This window comes from Falco naumanni, chromosome 4 (genome assembly GCF_017639655.2).
Source record: "Falco naumanni isolate bFalNau1 chromosome 4, bFalNau1.pat, whole genome shotgun sequence".
NCBI classification, from domain to species: domain Eukaryota; kingdom Metazoa; phylum Chordata; class Aves; order Falconiformes; family Falconidae; genus Falco; species Falco naumanni.
In genome coordinates, this window is record NC_054057.1 from 21,543,290 (window position 1) to 21,570,496 (window position 27,207).

Here is a 27,207-nt window from a genome sequence, read left to right on the forward strand (position 1 = left end):
CTCACGTCCTCATAGTAGGGCCCAGACTAATAGTTCTAACGAAAATTTGGGGTGTGCAAAGCCAGCAGGTGCAGAATATACATGTCTATGACTAAAAGCAATCTATACATCCTAAATGGTGAGCTAGGCTTTCTGAACATGTAGTTGGCCTTTGTTTATGCCAATAGCTGCATATCCATAGCTATATTCTAAAAAAACATATATAAGCTATATATTAACAGGTCTGGTAGAAAACTGTCCAGAACTGTTTGTTGTGAACTGCATGACATTCAATCCACGTGTTAAAACCCAGAGCTGGGCTATGTCACCTATCCCCAGGGTCAATTATCCCAAAGGGCTCCTGAAGAAACATGTGCCAGTCTGCTTTAAAACCAATCGGAAATAACTTGATCATTCAACTGCACTGCCTGGGAAAAAACGATTAGCACAGTTACTAAAGCTGCAGAGGCATAACAGTTTATATCCAAGGGGCAATGAAAACCAGCTCAGTGTGACAACAGTTTAGACTTTTAGATTTGGTGCAATCAATAGGCAGAATCAAAAAAGCAAAACATCAGATCAGCTGCTCTCTCGTTTGAAATGAAGAATTAGCTGGGATGGATCTGGGCTGTTCCTGCAGAGATAGTTCTGTGGCATAAAACAGAAGGCCTCACCTTCCTGGGCATCCTGCCTAACTGGAAATTAATGAGGGTGAGATGAGATTTAATGGTACGCTACATTTCTTCTTGTCTTAGGAAAAATGGTCCCTCAGACTTAAGATAATTCTTAAACATAAGTTTCAGGATGAAATGGTAATAAGCAGAGAAACCCCTCCTATAGCTCCCCAAATACTTTTCGCATTGTATTGCTTGTATCTACCCTAGTGGTCATCCAGTGTCTGAAGTACACTTTAGGACTGCTCCTGAAAAGATGCAGATGCAGTCCCCCTGAATGCAAACCTTTATTGGCTTGCAGAACAAAAGCTCCCTCCCACTAGTCTAGATTGTGTTTTCCTGCATCCAGTTCACTCCAGAGTCACTATCAGGGAGACAGCATTTGGCATTACCTTTGTTTAACAAAGGAGTGTATCGAACCAACAATGTGTTGCAGCTTAACAAGTATCAAGAATCCCCTGCAGTTTAGTAGAAGTGCCCACAGACAACCAAGGAATTCTGAATATCAGCTAAGGAGAAATAGTGTCTCGCATTCACAGTAATTTTAAAGCTTCCACTTTTTGTTTATTGCTTGGATTCTTTTCTCCATCTCAAGTTCATGCACAAGACAGTAAAATGAGGGCATCTAAGTGGAGGACACAAGGTATGTTTAAAGATGGTGAAATAGATACATGGGATACCTAATAATTTCCAGAGAAAAGAAGATGTTGCAGAGCACAGATTGAATTTCGCATGATTATAATACATATTGAAGCTCCCCTTCTTCATTGTGTCCTTTGTTCAACTCCAAATTAAGACACCTATCACTGTCTACATGAGTTGGGTGCCTCTCCTCATCTTAGGGCCAATGGATGTTTCTTCAATGCAACCTATGGAATCATGAAGGTGATTAAGAAAATCCTATAGTCAAAACCATTCACTCAGCATAGCTGTTTCGTGCCATTTGTGATACACCCACAAATGGCAAACAACTGCTCTTAAGGGACTTGTCAGCTTTGTTGGAAGCCAAGGAGGACACACTAGGACCTTGCAAGTGGCAACAGATGCCAGCATTTAGACAACTGACTCACAACCCTCACAAGCAGCTACTCAACTCCATGGGGCTGTTCCAGGAACCATGAGAGACCCCAATGCAGGCCATGTCCTCGCTGGTGGCTGCTGTCCTGAAGGGTCTGAGCCAAGCAAGCAGAGCCAGGGGCTAGTAAAAGGCTTCACTAATACCCCTCAACTTAGCAAGGGTTTGAGCCAGGTCAAGGGTCTGTCTGGGAGATCCAGATGGGAGCAGCAGGAGATGCAGCTGAAGCACAAGTCCCAGAGGCACAGGGACCAGCCTATGACATGGATTAGGGAGGGACTGTGAGCCCAGAGCTGAGCTAAAATGGGACTCCTAGGTCCATGTGCAGGGTTAGGGGTCCAAGCGGGGCCAATCAGAGCCATTAAGGCCCACAGATGCCCCCAGGGAACTGATGGGTTTCTATCTTGGCCATCCAGATCACACTGCCCAGTTCTGCACAAGTGTCTGGGAAGACCAAACTCAAAGATACCCACATTCAGGCTTCGCAATCTGGAACTGTATCGCTCTCCAGGGGTAGGGTTCAGCCACCAAAACACCTGCACCTGTTGTGGCTGGAGAGGCCATGGAGTGCTCGAGAGGGCCACAGATCCAGTAGGTACAATACAGGACTATGGCCAAAGCCATATGCTTCTGTCTGGAGCCGCAGCAGCAGGACAGGTGGGACACCATGAAGCACATGAAGTACCTGTGTGTAGGTGGTGAATCTCACCTTGCGTATCTTAATTCATTAATAGATTTTAAGGAATCAGTGGCACATCTGATACAAAAAGAGCACTTCAATAAACATTGTCTCACAGAGCAACTTTAAGACAATGCCATGCCACAGCTGTAAGGTAGCTAAGCAAGCTTGTGTGAAATGGAGGTCTGGCTAAGATAAACCTGTTCAGGACCCCTAACAATTACACCCAAGGAGCAGCTTTTACTGCAAGGCACACCGAGTAAAGCAGTCCACAGGGGCAGGTTCTGCCTACTTAATAAGAGCAAAAAAAAGGCTCTTCATTTTTACCTAATTCTATAAACTAGCAACAACAGTGCTCGACATTTTGCCTTATTCTGACAACACCATGGGCAGCTGCTTTTGTAGTAGCAATTGCTATATCTCTGTGTGTATATATACAATACATAACGTTAATGGTTTTAAACACTAAAAATGTATTTTACCTGTAGCCTGTAAAATAAAAGAAGTCTCGTAACTACATATGGAAAAATAACGAGACATAGATATGCATAGACATGAAATAGAATATTGGTCTCTTACAGAAATGAAGCAAGCACTGTGAGTCATCAAAATATACTTGGGGATAAGGCAATTGTTACTTCCTGTCAAAAAAAGTGTAAGATGCAGTTGACTGAATAACAGAATAGAGAAGAAATTTCAGGTAAATCCCCGATGGACTAGATGATATTTTCACAGTCGACAGAAATATGCAAGATGTGTCTTTTTTATCCCCTCTCTGAACTTCAGGGTCGATTAAGAGGCTGAGCACATCCCCAATTAGCTGTGCAGAGAGAAATGTTTAAGCCTCAAGAAATTTCTTGCAATACACTGAAAATCTGTGTCATACTATGTCATATATGAGTTTATATAGATTTTGTTTGTCCAACAAGTTTTGATTTAGAGTGGCAATTTTCATTTTACAACTTAAAGTGGAAGGTGAAAACAGCTGTATTCACTGTTTAAAATCTAAGTGTTTTTACTGTTGGTTTCAGCTGCAGCAGCTTACTACTTCTGATAGGGAAAGCCCTGAGGCTCTGCAAAGCCACTGTGCTCTGTTCTCTCCAGCATGGAATGACTCAGTTTCTCCATGGTGATTCATCTGGGTAATTCATCTGTGGATAATTCAAGTCCAGAAGGGGCCCTTACCCAGCTGTATTTAGAAAGAGATGGGAACGCATCACTGGGGACCCTAAATGAGCTTTTCCTATGGATAGATCTGCTGGATGTATCCTTATACATAGCCTTCTGCTGAGTTTGGTACATACCTGCTACCCACTCTATTATTCAGGCAAGGAATAGCATGTTAAGATTTCAGTTTTTCAGTTATCTGTGTCCTGGGTGATGAGTGCTACACTCTTCCTCTTTCCTTTCTCTACCCTTGCCCTGAGCTCAACTGGGAGTCCTCAGTTATTATCTTTGGAGAGTGTTAATAAAAAGATCGTTCTATACTTCAGACCAGTTCACCTCCCAAATGTTGCAGGCTCAATAATGTAGAGAAACAAGAGAAACAGACTATTTTCACAGCTTTCAGCTTACCAGGATCGCCAAAGCCTGCATGGCACCAGCAGCTACAAACAACTTACAAAGAGACAGAACTGAAGGGACAGTACTCAGAAGCAAATCTAGGTAGGTGAGATGGCCAGGGAACAGCCAGAGCACTGTTAAGTGAGACTGCAAGAATCAAAGTAAAGTTTGGACCTTCTATCAAACTGCCTCTGCCATAGAAACGCCTTGTTAGGTCAGCAACCACCACAAATAACCCTGGAGCGTACTGCAAAAGATGGGACAGCCTTTAACTGGGGCGATTCTGTTTGCAATGACCCACATTGACAGTCTGGGGTGGACCTCAGCACAAGGATCAATCACCCAGACTGACTTTTTATTTTTTAATACATAAAATTCAGGTTTTCCTTTTTCTAAAAGGTCTAGAGTTGCAGAGAAAATCTTGAAAGCAGGACTGAATGTAAACCAAGAAGGGATGGCTGCCTGAGTTCACAGAAGACAGCAATTCTACAAGGTATTAATCAGTAAGAGTGATAATTCAGATGCACATTGTAATGCTTTGTATCTTTGCATTGCTAGTAAGTTGTAGATCAAAGCATGGACAAAACTAAGACAATTTAAGCAACTTATATGCTTCTCATTGGTGAACATGGCAGAAAGTGCTTTTGCAGCATTTTTTCCTTTTTTTATTTTTTTTATTTGAAGAATTGAGCACAACAGAACTCTTTCAGAGCAAGCTCAGCAAGCACATGTGTTTAGTTTAATAAACGTACAGTCTCTCTCACTTGGTGAGCCAGCGGGCCTAGCCTAATCTGAACGTGCCCTTCAAGGGAATCGTAGGTCCCTCTGCACTTACTCCTCCCCACCCAACTCCTCCCCTGGCCCTAAGTCACATTCTCATCCAGATTTAGCATCATACAGTTCCTGCAGAGTCCTTGACTGTTTGTTACTACATCAAAAGAGGAGAAAATAAAAAGTAAGCAATGCTAAGATCCTCCTTAGCCATTAGCAAGAATTCCAGCTGAAAGGAAAATTCTTGGTGAAGAACAGAAAAAGCAAACACTTGAGACATAATTTTGCTTAAAAAGATTTTTTTTACTCTTTCATCTCTCTCTTTTAAATTTCACTCAGAATTTTTAGCTAAAAAAAAAATTCCACAAAACTGTTTCTTCATGGGGATGCTCCAGCTTCTCCATCTGCACCCAATAAGAACTATACAGATGCGCCTTATTTCTAATAACAGTCACTAGCTGTGCAAACAGCTGGGATACTGACAGCAAGGATAAGCAGCAACGTAAGGACAATCAAGAAGAAAGAAATGCTCCATTGATACCCTAGCGCATTTGGAAAAGAGGAAGGGGAAGAAAAGGGAAAATATAATGTCTTTGCAGGGTTTCAAAGATTCTGAGTGCTTCTTCAGGCCTATTAAATCCCACTGTCTTCCTGATCTCAAGAAATCTAAGGGAGGAACCACCCTTCTCAGAGAAATAGATTCATTTACTTCCTATAATTTTCATCTTTGGGAAAGAACAAAGATCTACACAACAGCCAAGTAGCTCCTAAAACCTCCTTCCCTTCTACGCTGAGAGAGTAAAATAAAGGCTAAGTGACTATAAGATGCAAAAGAGTTGATAAGTGTCCCAGCAGTCAGGATGCAAGGTTTGTGTTTACATGGAACTGACAGAAGTGCATGTGCTAGATAGGACTGATTCAGGGCAGAAATTGCAAGCACTGACATGAGGCAATTTTTACATTGTGTAAAATGCGTGGGAGTTGTTCACTTCACCCTCCAGTGTCTTTGTATATGTGCTCTAAATGATAGCTCACAGATGACAGATACCTCAGCTGATACTTACATAAAAAGACAGTTTTCTTGGTAGCATTAATGCAACTCATGGTATTAATTTATATGAGAAAGCTACTATATAAATGGTCACAATTAATCACCTTAGAGCCCAAAAGTCTGTCCAAAAAAGCAAGGAGTAATTGAGGCTAGAATTAAGATTGCATTGGGAGTAGATCACTAACTCTTTGGGGCACCTTCATTTTCGTGTGTTGTATTTACAGTAAGAGTAATTGAGCACTGCTCCACAGTAGTGCTTCACCAGCACTGCCACCACAGCCCCCTACACCAACAGGGAGCATAAAAACACACAGCAGTCTGAAACTATTAACTTATTCACTTTTTCTAAAACTGATATTATTATATACCACTGATGAAAATAATACTCAAAACGAAACCAAGGAAATACATCTCTTTGCAAGAAGGCAACTACAAAACTGCATTTAATTGGGGCTGGGTTCTGTTCTCAGTTACGCTGTTGAAAATGTGCTGTCACTGCTGATCTCAAGTGGTTTGAGCATGATGGTGATATATTCAATTACAATATGTCCTTTTATTATGAGCACATTTCTTAGACCTCTGCTTGCACAAACCAATTGTTCTTTATTTTTGGAAACAGCAGAACAAAACCTTATAGCCCTGTAAAAAGAACAGTTGTACGCTGTAACAACTTCTTTAAAATCAGCAAGTTCAAATATACTGCATTCTTCTTAAGACACAATTAAAGAAACTGAAAAAGTGACTGACCTCTTGACGTTTGAAATTTTGAACATATTCTTCAAACTGTTCATCTTTTGTTTCATCTGCTTTTCCCAGTTTTTGAAGCACCTATATTGAAAAGGAAAAGGAATAATTTAATATTTATGTCACAAAACAAAAACACTGCTACGTTCAACACTTCTGTTCTTGCAGTTAGGCTCTAAATAGCATTTTATTTTTGGGGGTGTTTGTATCTACTACCGTTTCTGAAGCTCACACGGGAAATCATTTTGTTAAAATAAAAAAGGTTAAAAGCAGGAGTATGGCATGTGCATGTAAGTGTGTAAACATATTTCAAAGTATGGAGTCCTTAGGCATATGTGTTTTTTTAATGAAGCAACTTTTTTTTTTAGCAAAGAATCCCAGGGTTTCAAAGCAAGAAGAATGAGAGAAATTGGTAGGCACTACAAGCCAATTCAAACAGAGAAAGAAAAAAAAAATCAAGTTTCATTAGTTTTTTTCTTCTATTTATGGTTCATTATATCAAATGGTATTAACATTATCCTTATCTGCATGATTTTCAACGTGAATTCATAGAGAATAAAGAACCGTAAGGCTGTGTGAGAAGTTTTTACTACTGATGCTTATTTAAAACTTCTATTGGTGTTCATATTTGCTCCCCTCCTTAATTCAGAAGTGGATTGTCATCTACTAGATAATTAATATACTGCAATATATCAGCAGTAAGGGCTATTCATGTGATAACAATCTCAAAAGTAATTTGACACAGCTACACTTTACACTGCATTTAGCTACAATAAATGCATTCAGTTATTAAATCCTGACACTACCCATTCATTTTAATATTGAAAACTTCTAGGTAGCTGCAAAGAGGCTTCACTCTTCTTGTCAAGCAACCCATAAATTTGTATGAACTACTTCTATGTGGGATGAACCATCTCATACAGTGGTGTTGAGATCATTCTCCCATGACAAATTGACCAAACATTCCATTTTCACAGGAAAATCCCAAACCAAACAAATGAAAAAACCCTACAAAACAGAAACAGTAGAATAAACATATAAGCATCACCACTTATTCTTCTAAAAAAAAACCCTGAACAGCTTCAGTCCTGCCATATTCTCTCTCTGACCACCTGCCTCTCCTAAGCCCAGGCAGCCTCATACCACAAAACCAGCTGCAAAAAGGGGCAGCCAGCACTGCCACAGTGGAAAGCGGGGGTCAAGGTGCTCACGAAGGTGATGCAATGCTACCTGTGGACCTGGCCTATGGAATTTCAAGGAAGTTTTGATGTATTTACACCAGAAAGACAGAAAGAATGACATCAGAAAGGAAAAAAAGACAAAAAACAGCCTTTTGTGGCTGACGGCTGCATTTTAGCTTTTCATTTCCCTGCCTCATCTGGGCATTCTGGGTTGCTTTTAAGCCTGTTGACTAGTCCCAAAGACCTCATATACTCTCATCACCAACGTCTTCATAAAATATTAAAAAGTATCACAGATGGCTTTACAGAGGAATCATTTAATTCAACATTCCAAATCATCACAGGCCTTCACATGGCTCCTTGTCACCAATAAGCCTAACAGCCTGACCCCAACTGTGGCACGACTTTGATCCACACCAGGCAGCTGTACGAAAATCTAACATCTCCTTTTCAAAGAGGCACCTGCCAGGTAAGCCTCCTGACCACAGCAATACATTCAAATCATGTTCACAGGAACAAGTAGCAGGCATGTTCACTGTAGGCTGAGCGATTCATAACGTAGGTAATAAACCATGGCAAAAATGATTGTGATGATAAACTTCTTTCTCTTTCCCAAAATATCAATGGCACACACCCATGTCTCCAGATGTGCGCTCAGGCACAATAGTACAAGGCTCAAAAGGGAACAACCGACCTCTCACAGCACCCACCTCTTATGCTTTGGGTTTTTTTCAATCCTATCTCCGACTTTCAATTTCTCTACAGATATTTAGCTGAACTGAGACTAAGACAGCGTTAAAATTTGGCCTCTGCAAAAACCAAGACCTAATCTTAATCCAGGGTTACATTAAATAACTATTAATTACATAGATTCCCAACTTTCCTAATCCTAACCCAAACCAGAACTACAGATATGTCATATGACTGGAACTAGAAGTTCCAAGCCAGAGGCTTGGCATCAGCTGAAGATACTTGCCCTCATGGAAGCTCTGCAACCCACGCCATATACACAGACAACTGGGGTTCGCTCACTCTTTTCCTACATGCAATCCTAATCCCACCCCACAATTCTATACAGAAACACCAGAGCAGACCAGAGCTAGAATAAAGTATTTCTCATGGGTCCCTTTAGATCCCATCCATACAGTCCCACAGACCACTGAATGTATAGCTCAGCCTTTTATAACCAACCTAATCGTAACCATGACTTTACTACTGGTAGTCTAAACAGAGAAGTGATCAAACTGAAGTCTTAAAAATTGATCTACCTTTCAGCACTTATTTGTGCACTTCTGTCTCAAAGCAGAAGTCTCTTGTCAACAGAAGCATACAGTTTGGTAACCACCTACAGGGTGTCTTTGGGTAGGTTTAAGGCCAGATTTTCTACACTACACACAGGTTCCCCTAACTCAAATGCCTCTTGCGAGTAAGACTGAAATAAATTTTAGACATTGTTCATCTTGTTATATAGAGCACCTGGGTGAAGATTAGAGTCAGGATATGGTTTAGGGCTAGGGTTAGGAAAAGGCAAGTAGACAGCCTACTAGCATTAGGTTTAAATATTGATCAAGAGAAGATAGACTTAAAAGACCCAGGTCACTGGAAAGCATCTGATGGCCCATAAAGATAAAATGAAGGCTGTACCCAGGAGCAACAAGTGCCTAACCTCCCCCTTCAGCCTCAGTTCAACCACCCTTCTAGATAAGGATTAGATTTAGTAACAGAAATAGCTCAGTTTATTGGTGGTCCCTGAGGGCAGGAGAAGGGTAGATGGACAGTGTTTTGCAAAAGCCTTGGAGTGTTCTATAATATGCCAAAGAAAGGAGGTCTGGACAGATAAGTGGATAATATTTTCTTGTAGGCCCATGTAGTAGATAACCAATATTGTGGATTTGGATGCAGGCATTGGAAAAAGAAAAAGCAGAGGAACCAAAGCTGTTGCTGAACATTCAATGGCCCATAGGGCTCCAAGGAGGCCTGGACTTGGAGAAGGCAGGTGGCTAGCAATTATTTTTTTTCTTAGCATGCCTGTACAGAGAAATAAGTTTTGGTGTTAGAGTTAAGAACATCTGCCAATGTGTATGAACAGCCTGTACCATTTAAAATAAATTAAAACAATTAAAGAAACAGACATAAACCCAGAACTCAATAAACATTCTACAGTCAAGTATTCTGTAGTCTTTTGAAGACTATATAAAATAGGTGGTGAACATAATCACCCTACCCAAAAAAAGAAGTAGGTGAAAAGATACCCCATTTTATATATTTAGACTAAATCAGGCACCAGTAAGTTTTCTTTTAAAGTGACATATAAAGACACAAAAATAATGCGAGGTGGGGTTCGGGGGTGGGGAGGGAACAGAGAGACAGACACAGACTTTGAAATTTGAAACAGCTGCTTTATTTTTTTCTTAACTGTGGTCACCAAATGTGATATTGTACAATTTCATGAATGCACTGATTTACATTAAGGGTCTAAAATGAATATCAGTGTTGACCCAGCATCTTGCTAAGAATATATGAACTAAATACTTAAGTCTGAATTATTTAATTAGCACTGAATTAGCACTGAGAATGAAGTAAAAGATAAATTTGAGCTGATGGTAAACCTAGATGATGTCGAGGGAACACATGTAGAGAGGCATTGTCTGGCAATGAGGTACTAAGATAGATAAGTGACAGATTCTACACAAATACATAAAATTTGAGCAAGAACATCAAACATGTTTGATAATATTCAGAAATGTCATCAAGAGTACACATCTAGATACAAAACACAAGAATATTCCTATTTGGAGATGGTGCATCTTTAATAAACTCTTTGGAAGACATAAGACTGAACACTTCCTCTTTAGTCTTTTAAGTGCCTTCATCTACCAAATAATACATTTCAGTACTATGAAGGTCTGAAGTGTTACAAAGAAACAGTAATATGCTGATCTTGATGTAAAATGATGAATTTTATAATGACTCAATGTTGTTAGTATCTGCAACATGCCAAAGAAAGGGAACTAATATAATAGAAAAAGTTACAATTGAGCTTGAGTATGCTTGATTATATTGAAAACTTTTGTCTTGTACCAAGGATGACAGTGTTACAGTAGCTGCTGAGAATACCACCCTGACAGGTATACCCATCCTCCTCTAAAAAATTTTCAAGACTAGCAATTCAAGGAAAGGAGAAAAAAAAAAAAAACCCACACAAAAAACCCCACCCAAAACAACTCTGATTGTCTGATATAAACTGTGGTCACCCAGAGCTGCCTCAAGAGCAGCACAGCTCCCTGCACTGCAGCAGCAGTAGGGTGGACAGGAGTTGACAGTAATCTCATCACACATCCCAGCATGCATCATCCCCAGTCATGTGGCAGTATTCTAAACAGCCGCCAGCATGTTCAAAACCATTCAGGGCAGGAAGACATGACTGCTCAGAAAAGACTACCCAGGACAAGAGTTTATTAGAAATTCCCAGGACTGTTAAAACACTAAAAAAGCTAAGCTAATCTAACTCACAAGTAGCACTGTTTAAGGCTACTACAGAATAACCCCAGGATGAAAAGCGAGACACACACTTGTGAGAGTCCAAAACCATTGTCATGGACTGTCCAAAAATCTTCTGAGAACAGCAAAGTACTCTGAATCTCCACAGATGCAAACTCATGCGTGACTTTTTTCTAGTGCTGTTCTTCGTTTTCTCTTTGGTTTCTCTGAGCAAGTTATAATTGTATATAAGCAATAAGCATTTAAAAAATATAGATTCCAAGAACTTTTTGGTATTGTATTGATTCCTGCAGAAATTAATTTACACAGAATATGACCTAAAATCTCAGGGTACACGTGTAAAGCAATTGTTATCATAGGTGGGGAAGTGATAGGTAGGATAAACAAAGTGGGTTTTGTTTGGGTTTTTTTCCATTGTTTTCCCTCCAAGAATTTCCATTTGAGAGTGCTGGAGTAAGTTTCTGGCTAAACAGAGCAAAAGATTAACATTCTTTGGCTTTCATGCTAATAAGTTAGACAGCTGAGCACTTTAGGGAGAAAAAACCCACTTTCTTTTTAGAGTTAAAACCTTGGGTTTCCAAACAAGCTCAGTTTTTTTGGGCTAGCCAGAAACTGTACCATATTTAATATTATTAGGATTTTTTAAAGTAGATCAGCAACGAGACATACCCAAAAAGTATAAATTACCATATCACACAATTAAGATACGCGTCTGAAATAGGCAGTGTATTACTTGGTTTCAGTTCTGCTAGGAATATTTTGATCCCAACACGGCTCCAATGCAACAGGCTAAACCACTTCTCTTTTCCAAGAGGTTGACTGAATGCCATGCTTTCCACACTCTCCAGCCACACAGTTTCCACTTGCCTTTGTACTGCTGCTATTCCACCATTGTGTTCCTGCAGAAACAACAGCTGACAGTGATAAATATTTGCCCAGGCCTCTGTTGTCATTAATATCTGTTGAAGGGTTGTGGAAAAAAAATCTCTTTGTCATTGACAGACTCTCAAAAGCCCGAAAACCTGTTTAGTAAAATGCCAAACGGTCTGTTTTAAGACAGCTATAGAAAATGCAGAAAGACACTCCAATAAAGCTCTTCAATGATAAGCAATTGTTTTGTGTCATGCTAGTTCATAGCAGAACCACACTAGCTATCCCGAGGACTGCAGCTGGCAACCAGGCAGACATGGGAGGTGAGTCAAGAAGGGCGATGCTCTGGTCTGTTGCAGTCTCAAGAAGATCCACTGGTGCATAAAACACAAAGATAATAATTTAAGAAAGCACGCTTTAAATCATTAAGGAGCAAACTATGACATTCCAATCCAGAACACACAACACCTTTTTAAAAGAAATAATTGCCATGGAGATGGCCAATAAATTTACAAGAGCTCAGTCAGACACAGAAGAAAGCAGAAGACTTGCAAGAAACACCTATGCTTTCACTCTCCTCTGGTCATTCTCTCTTCTTCCTCATCTTCAGCAGTCCACATTGTTTCCATTACTGATCTTCAGAAATGACTAAACTTAGCACAGGTTTCCAGATCAACCAGACAATCTCTTACTATATCTTTTACTGTACTAGTATTTGTTCCCCAGTCTCCCATTTAAGTTATCTTTTACACTGGGCACAATTACCCTCATTTGCCCACCATTTACAGTTGAATTTCATTGCTGAAATTTGACACAGTGGATTGTATACTAGGAGAAAGGCCATCACAGTAAACTGCAATTTGGGAATCTACCTTTAGTGGAGAACTGCAACTCCACAATTGCTATCCTAATATATGACAGAAGCAGTTTCTGCTGTACAGTGTCACAAAGCAAAAGAGAAGTAAAATCTTAAAATGCATTAATGCATGAAATGTGGCCCAAGCAACAGAAGAGGGCAGCTGCTAGGTACCAGCCACTCTGCAGTATGGAAAAGCATAAAAGCCACTCTACAGGTCAGACTAATCATCCATATAATACACCAATCTCTCTCCACCTTTCCTCAGAAGAAGATGCCTAAGGAAGATACACAACAAGTGTGCAGTGACACTCCTCCAGAACCCTCTCCCAACCCCTAACAAACTGCATTTCAATGAATTCCTGATGTGGGCTCTTTACATTTTATAGTCCTGATGAATTTTTCTTATTGATGGATAGTCCTGCTGCTTGCAAAGCTCTGATAAGGTATTTGCTGTTTCAAGAAGCATAAGGGTTCACTTTTCTCATGGCTGCTTTTCTTTTGTTAATTTTTTGTCAGCTTTTGCTTGCTAGTGCTTTGAGAATTGTAAAATACCATGATGTATGAAAACAGTTTGCTAACAAATGAGAAGAGTACTGAATAATATCCAGACAAGGATAAAACACTACGATAAGATATACTTTCTTAATGAAAATTGAAAGAGGAAAACCTGGTCCTTCTATGCAGCCTAAATGACAAATACAAACATTATGCTATGAAAGATGATTATAATAAACTTTCTGCAAATTACAGAATCTAATTGTACAACATTGCCCAGATAATATAAAAATACTCTAGAGAGATCCACAAAATAAACAAGATTATGACTTCTCTCAGAATGAAGCCACAGACTTCCACATTAGTCCTTGGTCATTTGGTTAAAACCAGAAAGTACTTCACAGAGAGCAGTGACTTGCACATTGCAGTGCCCCACAACTGCACAGACCCTTGTTCACCTTTTGCTTTGCAACATCCAGCAAATTTGGTCTACTGGAGGTAGACACCCCTGTAAAATTTAACACACTAGTAGGTGGCTATTGTTCTGTGTGTGATCCCAAGAAGTCCAGTCGTAAAACTTAGCTGGGCAGAAGGAATTTAAAGAAACTGAAGGACGAGCTTTGAAGTCCATTAGGTCTCATTATGCTGGTGAGAAGGGAAGGGATACTATGAAGACAGTTATGAAGATGTACTGCTAGGGTCGTCTTCTGCTTGTTTGCTAAGACCTTCACAGGGTTTAACACTATGAGCCTGTCCCACATAGTACGGTGGCTCATCAGACACTTTGCATGTATTCTGAAAGGTGCTTATTCCCAGTGGATGTGAAAGCCTGGTTCAGCTTCAAAGAACTGCCATGTACTTCAAAAGGTAAACAAGCTCTTAGAACAGTTTTCCCCAGTCTGCTCTGCATGACTGTCCTGTATAATAAAGGACAGCATCCAGGTAGAGATGCTGGAATGGTGCACAGCAGGTGATTTTCACGGGATATAGCTTGGAGACGAAAACAAAACGGAAAGAAATGTGAAACAACATAGACCAAGATGTGGAGAAAGAAAAAAAAAAAGAGAGAAATCAAAGAAATAATTAAGTGGAAGAAAAAACATTGAGACAATAGGGACCAATCTAAAAGCAAAGAATCAACTTTGAGAAACCGTGGGTTTGATTTATTTGCCTTCCCGTAGGCATCTCAGATGGCACAGGATGTTTCAAACATCTCTGTGCAGGTGGCAAATATGACACAGGACCTATGGAAGTGTCTTCTGGAAAAGCAGCTTGAGGCAAGGCAGGATGCAACTCAAGCAGCCTATGTGTGGGCAGATGAATTGAGCTATTAATATCATAGCAACATCTACAAGCCTCAAACTTCTGAATATTCTTTTTCCTCACAAAATTTCTTAATGCAATAATAGTTCATTCTTTGCTCACTTTACCATTGGGGAAACAAGATACAGGAAAGGCAAGTAACATCTACACCAAGTTCAGAGGAAATTAGTCACAAGCAGTGTACTAAATCTGATTGTTCGAGGCTAGCACCTTAACCTCTGGGCTATCCTTCTGTGAAAAGGAGTTTCGTAGTACAGAAATTTGCTGTATTCAGATTATCTGCACTAGAGCTATACAAAACAGGGAAAGGAAAGAAAAAGGCATTTTAAACAACTGGAAAGACAATCTGTTTGCCCTTCTCTGGCTATTGCTGTTCTCACATTTCCTGAAAAGACTGATAACTTCTTTTGGCTGAACAAGAGATAAATTTAACTGCCTGCACAATCACCAATGATTTCCTTGGCTGAATTTCTGTGTCCCTCACTGTATCCCAAATAAATCAAAGTGCTACTCTGCCGAATTAATACAAAGTCCTGTCAGCCACTGTTGTTTCTGCCTATACTTACTCATATAGCTGAAAAATACCCGGATAGATTTCTAATAGCGACCAGAGGGTCTCTGCCTTGTAGAAACTAGCTGTGCATCCAGGCTCACTTACATGCTCCTCATTATTTTCCTCCCTTTTACCAGCTCCTCTGCTTTCCTACAACCATTTGGTGTGTCCTCTATACTTACTGTTGATCAGACACTTTCCTTAATACTGCTCCCTCCAAAAAATAACAGCAACAGAAGAAATGTTATTTACTCCCCTGATAACATTTCACTCTATTCATGTGACAACTTCATTTACTGAACTTCTATGCACTTTTGTCCCATTTGGACCTCAAGGTTTTCAAAGCAGTAGACTATCTGATCCTTTGCCCTTTTATAGCATCAAAGACAAGGGCACTATCATCTGGATTTGTTTGACAATCCTACCAAAAAGCCATGATTAATAATTTCTCTTCTGATGTTTACATTCACCTGGTGACCAGCTAGCTGCTCTGCTGTGTATTTACTTGATACTCCTAATCTTTAAGAACTAGGGGAAAAGGCTAAAGCAGTCCCTAGAAAAACGTTTCTCGTCATGTTTTCAAAGCATAAAAAGTAGCATAGCATCAAATTTGATCAAATGATCAAATATCAAAAGATGGAGTAGATTGCCTATATAGAACGTTTTAAAAATTTACTTCTGCGATCTTGTCAACAGAAGACTAAAATCAACTACAAAGACATGTATCTTTGTGCACGTATCTATGTACAAAAATCTTTGTGCTAAAACAAACAATTCTGTCTCCGGTACAGAAGGGCCACTAAAGCTCATCCTTGCACAAGAAGCCTAATATAATTTACCCTACCAAAATCCTCAGCAGTGATACCTGACAGGCAATCTGTTATCTCTAAATTAATCAAGTATTTCCTGGGCCAAGAAAAGAGATTTCAAATATAAAATTGTGATTTACCTGTGGCTACCACAGTTTTCACTTTATTAATTAAACATTTAAATTATACCTGTAAAAAGACAACTTTGTTCTTTACAGACTGTCTCTCCGGATTTATCACAGCAAGTATGTGATGTTCTTCCTCTCTGCTGGGAGTTAAATAAAAAATAATCAAGCAAAAAGCTTTTCAGTCACAAGGCCAAGATCACATTCAATATAACAGGCCTTGAACTTAAAAGTACACATGCATTCTCCCACTGTCCAGTCCCACAGAAGATAGGTAGATAGATATATGACTTTTGTTTACTTTATTTAGCTCTGATTATATGCTTTCAGTGGATCAAAGAAATAAGGAAACCAGACTTTCACTTTTAGTGATGTTTTCCAGGCTATTTCCCCTTATGTCACATTGCAGTACCTGATTTTCTGTACTCAGTTCCGATATCTAATGACAGTATTTCCTATTGGTCTTGACTAAACTCAAATGGAACCAATTTATAATAAAATAAATGGATTTTGGCACTAAGTAAAGAGTGTTAGTAATAAAATGCAATGTCCCCTCAGTAGAATGATATGATGTTGGTAAATGTCATCTGATAGCATTATAGGTATCTCTAGGTTACTTCTCATCACAAAACGCAGACAAAAGGTAATTTACAAATGAAAGTCATTTCTTCAATGCAGAGGAAGACCAGATAAAAGCTTTTTCGTAAAAAAAAAAAAAAATAATCAGAATTGCTGGGGAGGAAAAAAAAATAATCTGATTTAACAGAGACATTTGGATTTGATATAATACGATTTTTCTAATGGTTGCCTGTGAGATTATAATCCACAGCCTTAGACCCAAAATTACAATTACATCAGTAACCATGCATAGATGATGACAGACATGAGAGTTCAGCTGTGCCTACATGGGTAATTAACAGAGCTCACACATTTTTCATTGCAGAACCTCAAAGAGTTAACAGGCGAATTTACTTTCCTTCCACTTCACCATTACATCTAGAAGACAGGCAACTAGTGGTTGTGTTTTATCAGTTTGGCTTCTAAATTAATCCATATGCTCCAAGTAGCAATACAGATGCTTAATGTTGACTGCCTCCTCCAGTCTGAGCTGTGACATTTCCACAGATACTCTTGCTCCTTGAGAAAGGTATTGGCTGAGGCTGGAAAGAGATGCCCACATTTGGTCCAGCACGCACTGAGATGTGGATGCTGCCCACCCTGAGGCTCCTTCACATCCAGCAAGGACTGAATTTCTCTCTGTAAACTTGGGGCACTCTTCGTTACAGGACTGATACGGTGGAGCCTTGGGGGAAAACTCAAGTCTCCAGCATGGTTTGGTGGCTTGCCAACAGAATATTTCACCAGCTGTTAAGAGTGTCTCAAGTCATGCCACACATAGCAACACAGAACATGAAGATAACTTAGTCTAGCACTTTGCAAAACATTTTCCAGATTGATATTCATCTGTGAAGGAATTTATTGTTCTTCATAAATCGTGTATGTATTGCACACTACTTATCAGTGATGGGTCTGACATGGCAACGCTTGCTGATGAGGTACTCCACCTTTGGGATGCTCCAGAGCTCTCTCCTCACCCAGAGGAAGACAGTGACACTGATGTAACACTTCCAAGTAAATTCACTCCTCTTTAGATGGAATGATAAATAAATTTGATTCAAATAATTGAGAAAATTATCCCCCAACATTGCAAAAAATTAGATAGACAATATATATTTGGTTCAACTAATTCAACACCTCAGGAAATCTTTGTAGCCACACAGGTCGGTCTGTCTGTCTTACTTAAAAAAAGCTTTTTCAGAAATTTACTGATCCACAAGAGATTTATTTCAGAATTATTGGAAGATTTTGTGAAGGCATGATCTTATAATCACAAATTCCTCAAGACCATCTCTATAAAGAAATAATTAAACCATTACAATATGGCTAGCATTATGTGCTAGTCAGATATTTCTGAAGAAGGTTAGCAGTTTTCCTCCTCATCACTTCACAGAATTACTCAGCATATTTGCATTAGTGAAGGTCAGACAGTACCTCACAACAGTGAAGTATTCTTAAGCTGTTCAGTACCATAGTGTATTCCTACTTTTCTCATTAATTGCTGCTAAGGATAAGTTTGCCTGTTTTCAAGAGTTTATGTGCATCATTTCTTCATGCTCACCCCAGCTTGTGGCCTTTTAGTTACTGAAAAGGAAAAAAGCTCTGAACTGAAGCTGAGGTCAGCAAGGACTACCAGCAATGGTGGTGTCAAGTGCTACAGCTTTGACACCCAGAATTTGCATGAGACACCGCAGGCAAATTGGGCTTTATCCTCTCCCGTGGGGCTTGGGACTAAGACTCCAGAATCAGCCCTCAGAACAGCTGGACATTGAAACAGATGTGATGTTACTCAGATCAGCAGCATGCATGGCACAGGTAGGGTCTGCTTTCTAGGGATGTTTTTTCTTTGCCGAGCAAACAGCAGTCCCATTCCACTCAATGTACTTCTGTAAAAGCAACACACTTCAGAGCTCTCTAACAGTCAGAATTTCCAGGCAAAAAGGTGTCCAGGAAAGAAGCCTATCGATGATGGAAAACAAACAGCATGCAAGCACTGCTTTACTACAGGACAAGCCATGTTTTTCTGGGGTTACTGCTCATCTGGAGTCATGTTCTAATGACTTTTAACGGTCCTTACTCAGGCAAACACAGACAGAAGGATGTACCAGAGTGAGAGTGAGATTAACAAGGAGAAACAATTCATGATCTAGACAAAGGACGTTTTCATTACAGAAGAGAGGGTTAAGACAGGTAAGAAAAAATAGCACAGACTCTGTAGGTGTAAGGAAATGTAGAAAACAGCACTTCCAGAATTGGGACAAAAAGTAACAGTGGGATGCTGTGGCCATATAACCTGTTAGCATAGTCACCAAGACATGCTGGAGAAACAGCAGCAGCAAACTGAGGCGACCTTCATCAGCAAGCCCTGTGCTGCAAGGCCTCTTAGACTCTTCAGAAGCAAATTGTTTGCACTGAGGCTGAAGCCACGCTTCAGCAAATGGCTCAACAGAATTCTTCATCATCACGCATAAGATGGAAGGAACTTCTTCCACAGGAAATGGGCGCAGGCTAGTTACTGCTGAAAATCACCAGGGATATGGTACCTAGCTGAATTCAGCTGGAGGTAAGAGGACACTAAGTTGAGTCTTTCACTTTAAGTGTCATGGAAGAGCATGGAACTGCAGCAAACAACTCTAGCCTTGCTTCTTCTGAAGATCAGCTGTGCTGGTGTCCTGCATCCAGTAGCAAAAAAGGAAAAATTATCACTATTCTCCAGAAAATAACTTTTTTAAAGTAATTAACTAATTAATTTGGAAGATTATCATTCCTGCCTTCCGTTTACTCTTTTCTACATTGAGCAAATGCCATGACTTCAATCTTTCCTTGTGGTCAAGTTTTCTAACATTCAGCTATTCTCTTCATTTTTCTCTAGACTATCTCCAGTTTGGAGGCACATTTATTCTCTAGGAATTATATGTCTACGTTAGACTTTCCTTAAATTACTCCAAGCCTGCGAATTCCTATTGACTTTCCCATCTTTTCAGTAGCTTTGAAAATCAGTCATATGTAGGAAAATACTTAGAAAAACATTTGATGCAATTTAAAGTCAGTGGTAGAAAGAAACGTGTTAAGCACTGAAAATCAGCCTACACGTGAACATGGATCTGAAAATGGCATTGGACGTGAAAAAGCGGAAAAGGAGATTAAACTACAATTTGATATTCAGGGCTAAATCCTACGGAAAAAACCACTTTGCACATCTCTCATCAAAAAGGTATCAATTCCTCAGTTTCCCACTCCATTTGGAGCTCAAATGTACAGTCAGTCTAAATACTCCTATCTACCATGATCACCATAGTGACTATCTCCCAAGTACCTTGTACAATAACTCTGGATTTGATTGTAACACCTCCATTTCTAGGGGGAAGAAACCGAGGCACAGGAATTGATTAAGCATCCATGCCAATCTGTAATTAATCATGCAATATGCCAAAAAGAGAGCTTTAAACTGAACATGTAGATTATGTAGATCAACACCATGCCTATACAATACTCTTTCAACAACTATTGAGCACACCAAGAACTAAAAAGCCAGGTATAATAGAGTACAAGTATATTAGAGTACCAGTATATAGAAGGTACAAATCTCGAGTATTTCACTCAGCTAATTAGATCTGTGGATCTGAATGTGTGAGAAAGATGAGCAGAATTAGTTTCTCTATCACTCCCAAATATAAAGCCATACATATGGCAACCATTACTTAATATTGTCTATCATATCTAGTCAAGCTGTCATATTTCTTGTAGCAAAAAGTTAAAGACACTGGTGCAAAAATAAGTAAATCAAAGCTTACTGGGAATAGTTCTGTAAATGTAAAGCCTGATTTGTTTTTTTTTTCCTTTGTATAAATTGTAGCCCCTGAAATATTCAGCTGTGTAAAATAGCTTCTGCAGCAAGTACTTTCTTAAAAAGACATGTTTTAAGTGATTTTGATTATATGCTTTCACAAAGGAAGCTCTTCACATAATGAACCACAATGGCATTAAATGGCAAGCAGAACTGCAGGCATTTATTTATAAACATAAATGTAACCTCTGGCAGCTACTAACAGATTAGAAATGCACCACAGTCATAACATTTTGTTTGTTAATAGGAATATAAAGGAGTTTTTCTAGGAATACAGAAGTATTTGTCACCCACAGGTACTGAAGGATGTTAGACAGAAGAACTTTAGGAAACTCTTAAGTGTCTTTAAAAAAAAATATTGGTTTTGTTATTTAAACATATAGACGTTGTTTCCAACTAAGAAAGATCACTGCATGCACTGCAATAGCACAGAAGCTTGTTTAATGGAATAACTAAAGTTGCAGGGCTAAATTATCCTTCCGGGGATGTTTATCCCTGGTAGCTCCAGGAATCCCTTCACTGAGCAAGACCATAGCTTTAATGATGCTTTAATGATGTAAATCCCTTCAAAGCCAATGGGATTAACCACACAGAGGGAAGTATACTGTGGTCTTTAGACCCTGACCCACGTGTAGCAGAATCAAAGCCTGCCAGTCTCATTGGAGGGCTTCTGAAAAATCCAGGCTGATGCCAAAGACTTTCTAAGCATTTACACTCAGGGTGGATATTCCGATTACTAGATGCCTCATGCTGTTGCAAGCTAAAAGAAAAACATCATCTAGGACATTGAGTACTGAAACAAAAATTGATCCAAACAACTCTGTACAACAGGAAGGAAATTACCTTCTATACCCTGCAAAACAAACTGAAACTAGAAGAGGAATGTACGGCATAACTCTGCAGTAACACAGAAGTGATCCATGCTTGTGACTCTCCATTTTGCCTGCCTGTACGGAGCAGAAAGCTCTCCAGTTTGCACCCTAAAACGTGTTCAGACTCCCTAGAGGTCCCCTTCAGCTTGAAAAGAAGCATCACCTTTTATAAGCAAATATAAGCACTGTCCTTATCTGGTATTTTACTCTGTTAACCAGATGCTACAAAGCACAGCATCAAGAGGACTTGTGAGAAATTTGAAGAAATGTTTTTTAAACACCACAGTGAAGACTGCTATCAAGTCAGTCTCAATTTAACTAAAATATCGGTATGATACCCAACTTATATAGTATATATTGCATATACTGTATATAAACTGTAGATACAGTATATCTATATAACTGTATATACTACAGTTGAACATCAGATCTGTCCCTAGAAAGCCAGCTTTCCACTCAACAGTAGAAGGTATTGGTGGCTGGATGCTGAGGTATGCAGAAGAAGAGTCTGCTACAAAAAGGCTGAAAAGGAAGGAGATGTACCCTGCTCCGTGGTATGTAAACCCAAGTGCACCTGTACATGATGCCAAATTATTGTAATATATGACAGGAGTATTATGGACCCTTTCTTGATACAACATACCTATGAAGTACTTGTACTTTACTCTGAGCCTGAGCACTTCCCTGCTGATGAATTCCACCTCCCTGCTCCTTTCATACAAGATAGTTGTTAGAATGGTACCTGAAGGAAGCAGCTCCCAGAAAGACTGTGGTTTCCAGGGAAAGAGATAATTATTTTCACAATTGTCTTACCTACTATAACAGTAACAAAATACTGTAATAGATGAGATGTATTCCACAGCAAAAAGTCACATAATAGCTGACATCTAGAAGTTGTGGAAGTTGGTCAATAGTTTGCTTCTTTTATAATGTATTTCTGATTATTATATTATATGCTATGAGATGCAGTCTATTAAATTTTGCCCATCGCTTATCTCTGCGCAGACAGTGAGATTGCTGATAGTGCTAAAATAACTGCGATTCTCCACGGGGACTATGGGAGGGAAAAAAAAGAATGGTACCTACATCTATGAATTTTTAGAAACAAAAGCCTTTAAAGGACTCTCCATCAATGAACAGGATCATGGCATATCCTTTACTCAGACCTTTTTATAGAGGAAAAAAGGCTCTTCAGGCATTTGCAGTGATCTGGTTGCTTACTCTGTACCTTAAGAGTGGTTTACAACCTTAGACCACAGATTTTAAAAAGCTGTCAGGCTGCATTTTTCCACATGAGGGAAAAGGTACCAAGCTGTTAGAGTTAGTTAGACTGGACTTTCTCAGAATAACTAACTCTTTCCTTGTTCACAAAATGCAACTATTGCAGTAGTATCCTGGCACCAAGTTTCCTTCTAAATAAGCGGCATTTCCCCTCAGCAGAACAACAGGTACTTTAGACAGCTAAAGGTTTGCAAACTTTAGAATAGGGCCATTACACTGATTTCCTGTCACAGGAGCAGTTTAACATGAAGTGGTCTATGTTTATACTGTACTGCAAGGTCTTATTCTAGAGCAACCTACTAGTATCGCCACTGCTCTGACCCTGCATGTAGGATACCCACTGTAACCACAAGGCTATAAACCTGCAAGGAATGAGGCACCCATGAGTAAGTCTGCCCAAGGATATATGCACATACATATATATACACAACCATATATATATGGCATATACACACACATATATGAATGTGTGTCTCCAGTGGCACACATTTTATTTTATTTTTTAGTATATATGTGCACACACTCCCATACCTGTATATACACTCTCCAGTACACTCTAGCCTCAAAACTGGCATTCAATCCATGGTACTCGAGTGAATCCAAGTTAAAAACCCTAGAAACCTGTAGAATGCCAGGTCCTCAACACCTACCGTTTTGATCTAGAAAAGGATCAGAAGAGCTCAAAACCCTGATGTAGACACAGCCTATGTCTCCTGGCCTCCAAGGAACTGGTAAAGACAAAACTGATTGCACTGTGTGACTTTTTATCCTGGATGGGAGAGCCTTGGGGCCAGTCTCTGCTTCAGGTGGGCACATCTGGGTGGTGTGGCATTAAAATTAACCCCAGTCTACATAGCACCTCTGCTACAAGTACATGGTATAGCCCCATTCAGGTGTCATGTAGTCCAGGAATGTCCAATTTTGGATTTGGGTGGGGGTGGGGGTGGGGAGGTGTTGTGGTTTTGTTTGTTTGTTTGTTTTGTGTTTGGGTTTTGTGTTTGTTTGTTTTTTAAAAAAAGCATTAAAATCACAAATGAGGGTAGATCATATAATCACAATTTCTGCTGTTCACCTGTTTGCAAAGATTCTATAGAAGACTTTTTTTTTTACTTATCCTTTGTTACAACTGATATGAAATAGTTTAAATAAAAATATAAGTATTAAAATGGCATAATTATATAATAAAAATCTTAAACCTACTCGTTCAAGTCTCCTTGAAATGTATAGTTTCTAAAACAGTTCCACCAATATATGCATAAGGTGCAAGTCAATACACTAAATTGAGCAAATTTTTTTTTTTTTAATTTCTCTATCTGTCGTGTTTATCAGACTTCCTTTTACAACATGAAGAACTCCATTTCTACTGAAATCTGAACCACAACATTAAGGAAATGTAACATCATCAAGTATCACACACAAACATCTTCTGACTCCATTAATAAATTAGAATGCTGTGAGAAAATAACACAGGAAAAGCTTTATTTAATACACATAATAAACTCAAGGAATCAGATGTTAGCGAATTTCTAATTCTTAACGAACTCAGAGCTAGGAGACAGAAACCTTGAGCTGACTTATGACCTACTCTGTTGTGATCTAAACCACAAACACATTAAAATCTGATGCCTTTTTTAGACTTCTTGTCATGCTGAGTAACAAAACTTCAGGACAAGACTTTTGTATCAGCACTCCTCGTCTATTTATGCCCCCTCCATTGTAATTTCAATGTGACTCCTGCTCATTTAATCCATGCAATGTTCTTGGCTGCTACGATTCCTGTAGGCCTGCAGGTAAATTGATGAAAATAAGGGCAGGTGATTATGTGAGGTATTCTGAAACTGTGACAGTGCTAAGGCAACAAAAGCTGAGGAGAGGCATCCTAGAGGAAAGGTTGCCTGCATAATGATGCTACTCCTCTGAAGGCAGTTCTTGCCAAGTTTCACATGCTCTTTTCTGTGAAGACTCAGGGCTCTACATCAAAAGCTCATAATATGCAACATAATAACAGGACAGAGTTGTTCTTAGCTTTGTGCCTTTTTATAACTTCTATCCTTTATTTTTTCTTTGGGAGATGAATTTTATGCACTAGATATCTACCAAGACTGATAACCACAATGGAAATCCTGGCTATTGCAAGAAATTATGTTAATTATTCAGTAGATGCCATTGCTTCCTCAAATTTAAATTAATGCCAGCCCCTCAGCAGGTTGCTAGGAGTCCACCAGAGATGCTACATTTTCATAAGAGTAGCGAAGCTAAATCTTTTCAGTCCCCAGTGTTGATCACAGTGTATTTTTCACAACAGTAAGAATAAAACAATTCAAGTTGTTATGTTCTACCTTTCTTAACTTTTTCCTTTCTCCTGTTCTCCTCTTCCTGCCCTGAGCCACTGTCAGCACTGCTATGGGCTGTGAGACATTTGCCACATCCTTCAAAAAGAAGCTGCATTTCAGTAGTGCCTGGAATGGTTTCTTCAACAAAACACTGCATTCCTCACGGATGATAAAACAATATAAATGCAAAGCTGTGTGATTATTCTAAGACTGTGATTAAGTGCAAGTCAGTGTGATTAACGGGGCTATAACATATGAATCCTCTGCTTTCTCTTTCTACAATTAACTTAATTGATTCTAAATCTCTGAAATTAGTATGACACTATTTAAAGCAAAGTTTTCAGATTCAAAGTACCATGTTGGTACAGCATTTCTCATTCTAACCTTCAGCTATTTACTATTTTGTTTCAGAATAGATACACATCTGTAAATGCCCGGTCACAGTGGCAGATTCCTGGGGAAATCACTGCACATGGATTACCACACTAGTCTAAATATAAATGTTTCAGAGATTTCAGGGTCATGCTTGGGTAAGAAAAAAATAGACAGTTTTACCACAGCCATACAAGACTCCTTTATAAATATGGACAAGGAAGGTTTTTTTATTATTAGGTATGAAAGTATCTGAAAGTATACGAAATCTACAAAAAAATCACAGACCTGAAGAATTTCTCAATCCCTGAAGAAAGACAGGGAAGAATCCAGCTTGGGTGTTCAGGGGTCAGGTAAATATTTGACATATACTGCTCAAAGCAATATCCCTCTAAAGAACCAGTTATCGAGCTCAGTCACCCAAAAAACTATTTTCTTACAACCACCTTCCTACGTCCACCAGGCTGTCCACATAGTGCAAAAACACTGACAATTTACTAAAAGGTTACATTGCTGCTGCAGTCAGCACCAGGCACCACTCTGGGCTCCTCGTTCACGTGGCACAAGTCAACACCCAGCTTTGCTGCAGGCAAATCACTGCGGGCTCTGAACCTTATGTAAAGGCATCCAGTGACTTTCCCATCACTACCTGCTCCCCCTCACCCTGCTGAGCAGGATCCCCTCATCACAGCATCCGTAGTCAAGTATTAGTAGCCTGAGACAATAGAAAGAATCAGTGAAAAAAGGAAGACCAGAAATATAAAAATGATCCCAAGAGATGCTGCCTTTTCTTTTTCAGTTGCGTGTGGGGGGTTGCTTCCCTTTTTTTAACCTTTTCTTTTTTTTTTTTCCTTCTTTTCTTTTTTCTTTTAGTCCTTTCTTCAATGCAGAACTTAAGACAGATGAAAGACCCATGACTGTGCAACTGCGTAAAAATCAGTGCAAGTAAATCCCATTCATCAAGAAACAGTGCAAGAACAGAAGCGTGGAGATGAGAACAATTGACTGCAGAATGCAGCACCCTGCATCCTAGGTAGCATAAAGCAGCCTTGAATTTATGAGGGGTCGTAGTAAGATTTTACAATATCACAAGAGTTTGCATTTCAAATCTAATACATGGGATCAATGCAAAGATTTTAATAGATACAGACAGATCCTAGTCTTTGTATTGTATTTGGGTTATGAAATCAAGCACTCAGCATCCAGAGCACCTAGTGTCTCAGGCTCGGACTGAGCCCTGTCCCCCAGAGGGGCTCTTTCTGGAAAGAAAATGGTTTTTATGCTGCCCTACGTGCTGGCTCATGCTGTATAAAAGCAGTTAGAAACTGCTGGGCATATTCAAGGATATGCTGAATAACCCCTTGCAAATCTGCTAGTCTCTGGCCAAAGCGGATTTTCCCATCACTCCCACACCTCCTGTTGCCAGCACGCAGTGCATGTTCAACACTATTTTGTGTTTAGCAGTTCTTCTCAATATACACTTTCTGATGAAAACCAAAAAATTAAGATTATTTGGGTTTTCTTTATAACAAGCCTGTCCATTCTATTCAAGAACAAAGAAAAAAAAATAATCTCAAAGGGACACTGTTTAAACCTAAAAAAAACCACAAAAGCCCAGCAAAGTTATTTTTG

At 39.3% G+C, this 27,207-nt stretch overlaps 1 protein-coding gene across 14 annotated transcripts in view; it reads right to left on the bottom strand.

Annotated features, from left to right (window-relative positions):
* AMPH (amphiphysin) overlaps nucleotides 1-27,207 on the bottom strand; it is a 120,882-nt gene that overhangs the window by 58,151 nt on the left and 35,524 nt on the right. For all 14 annotated transcript variants that reach the window (XM_040592786.1, XM_040592791.1, XM_040592789.1 and 11 more), the window contains exon 2: nucleotides 6,540-6,620. In XM_040592786.1, the coding sequence (XP_040448720.1) occupies nucleotides 6,540-6,620 (81 nt within the window). The remainder of the gene's footprint in view (nucleotides 1-6,539; nucleotides 6,621-27,207) is intronic.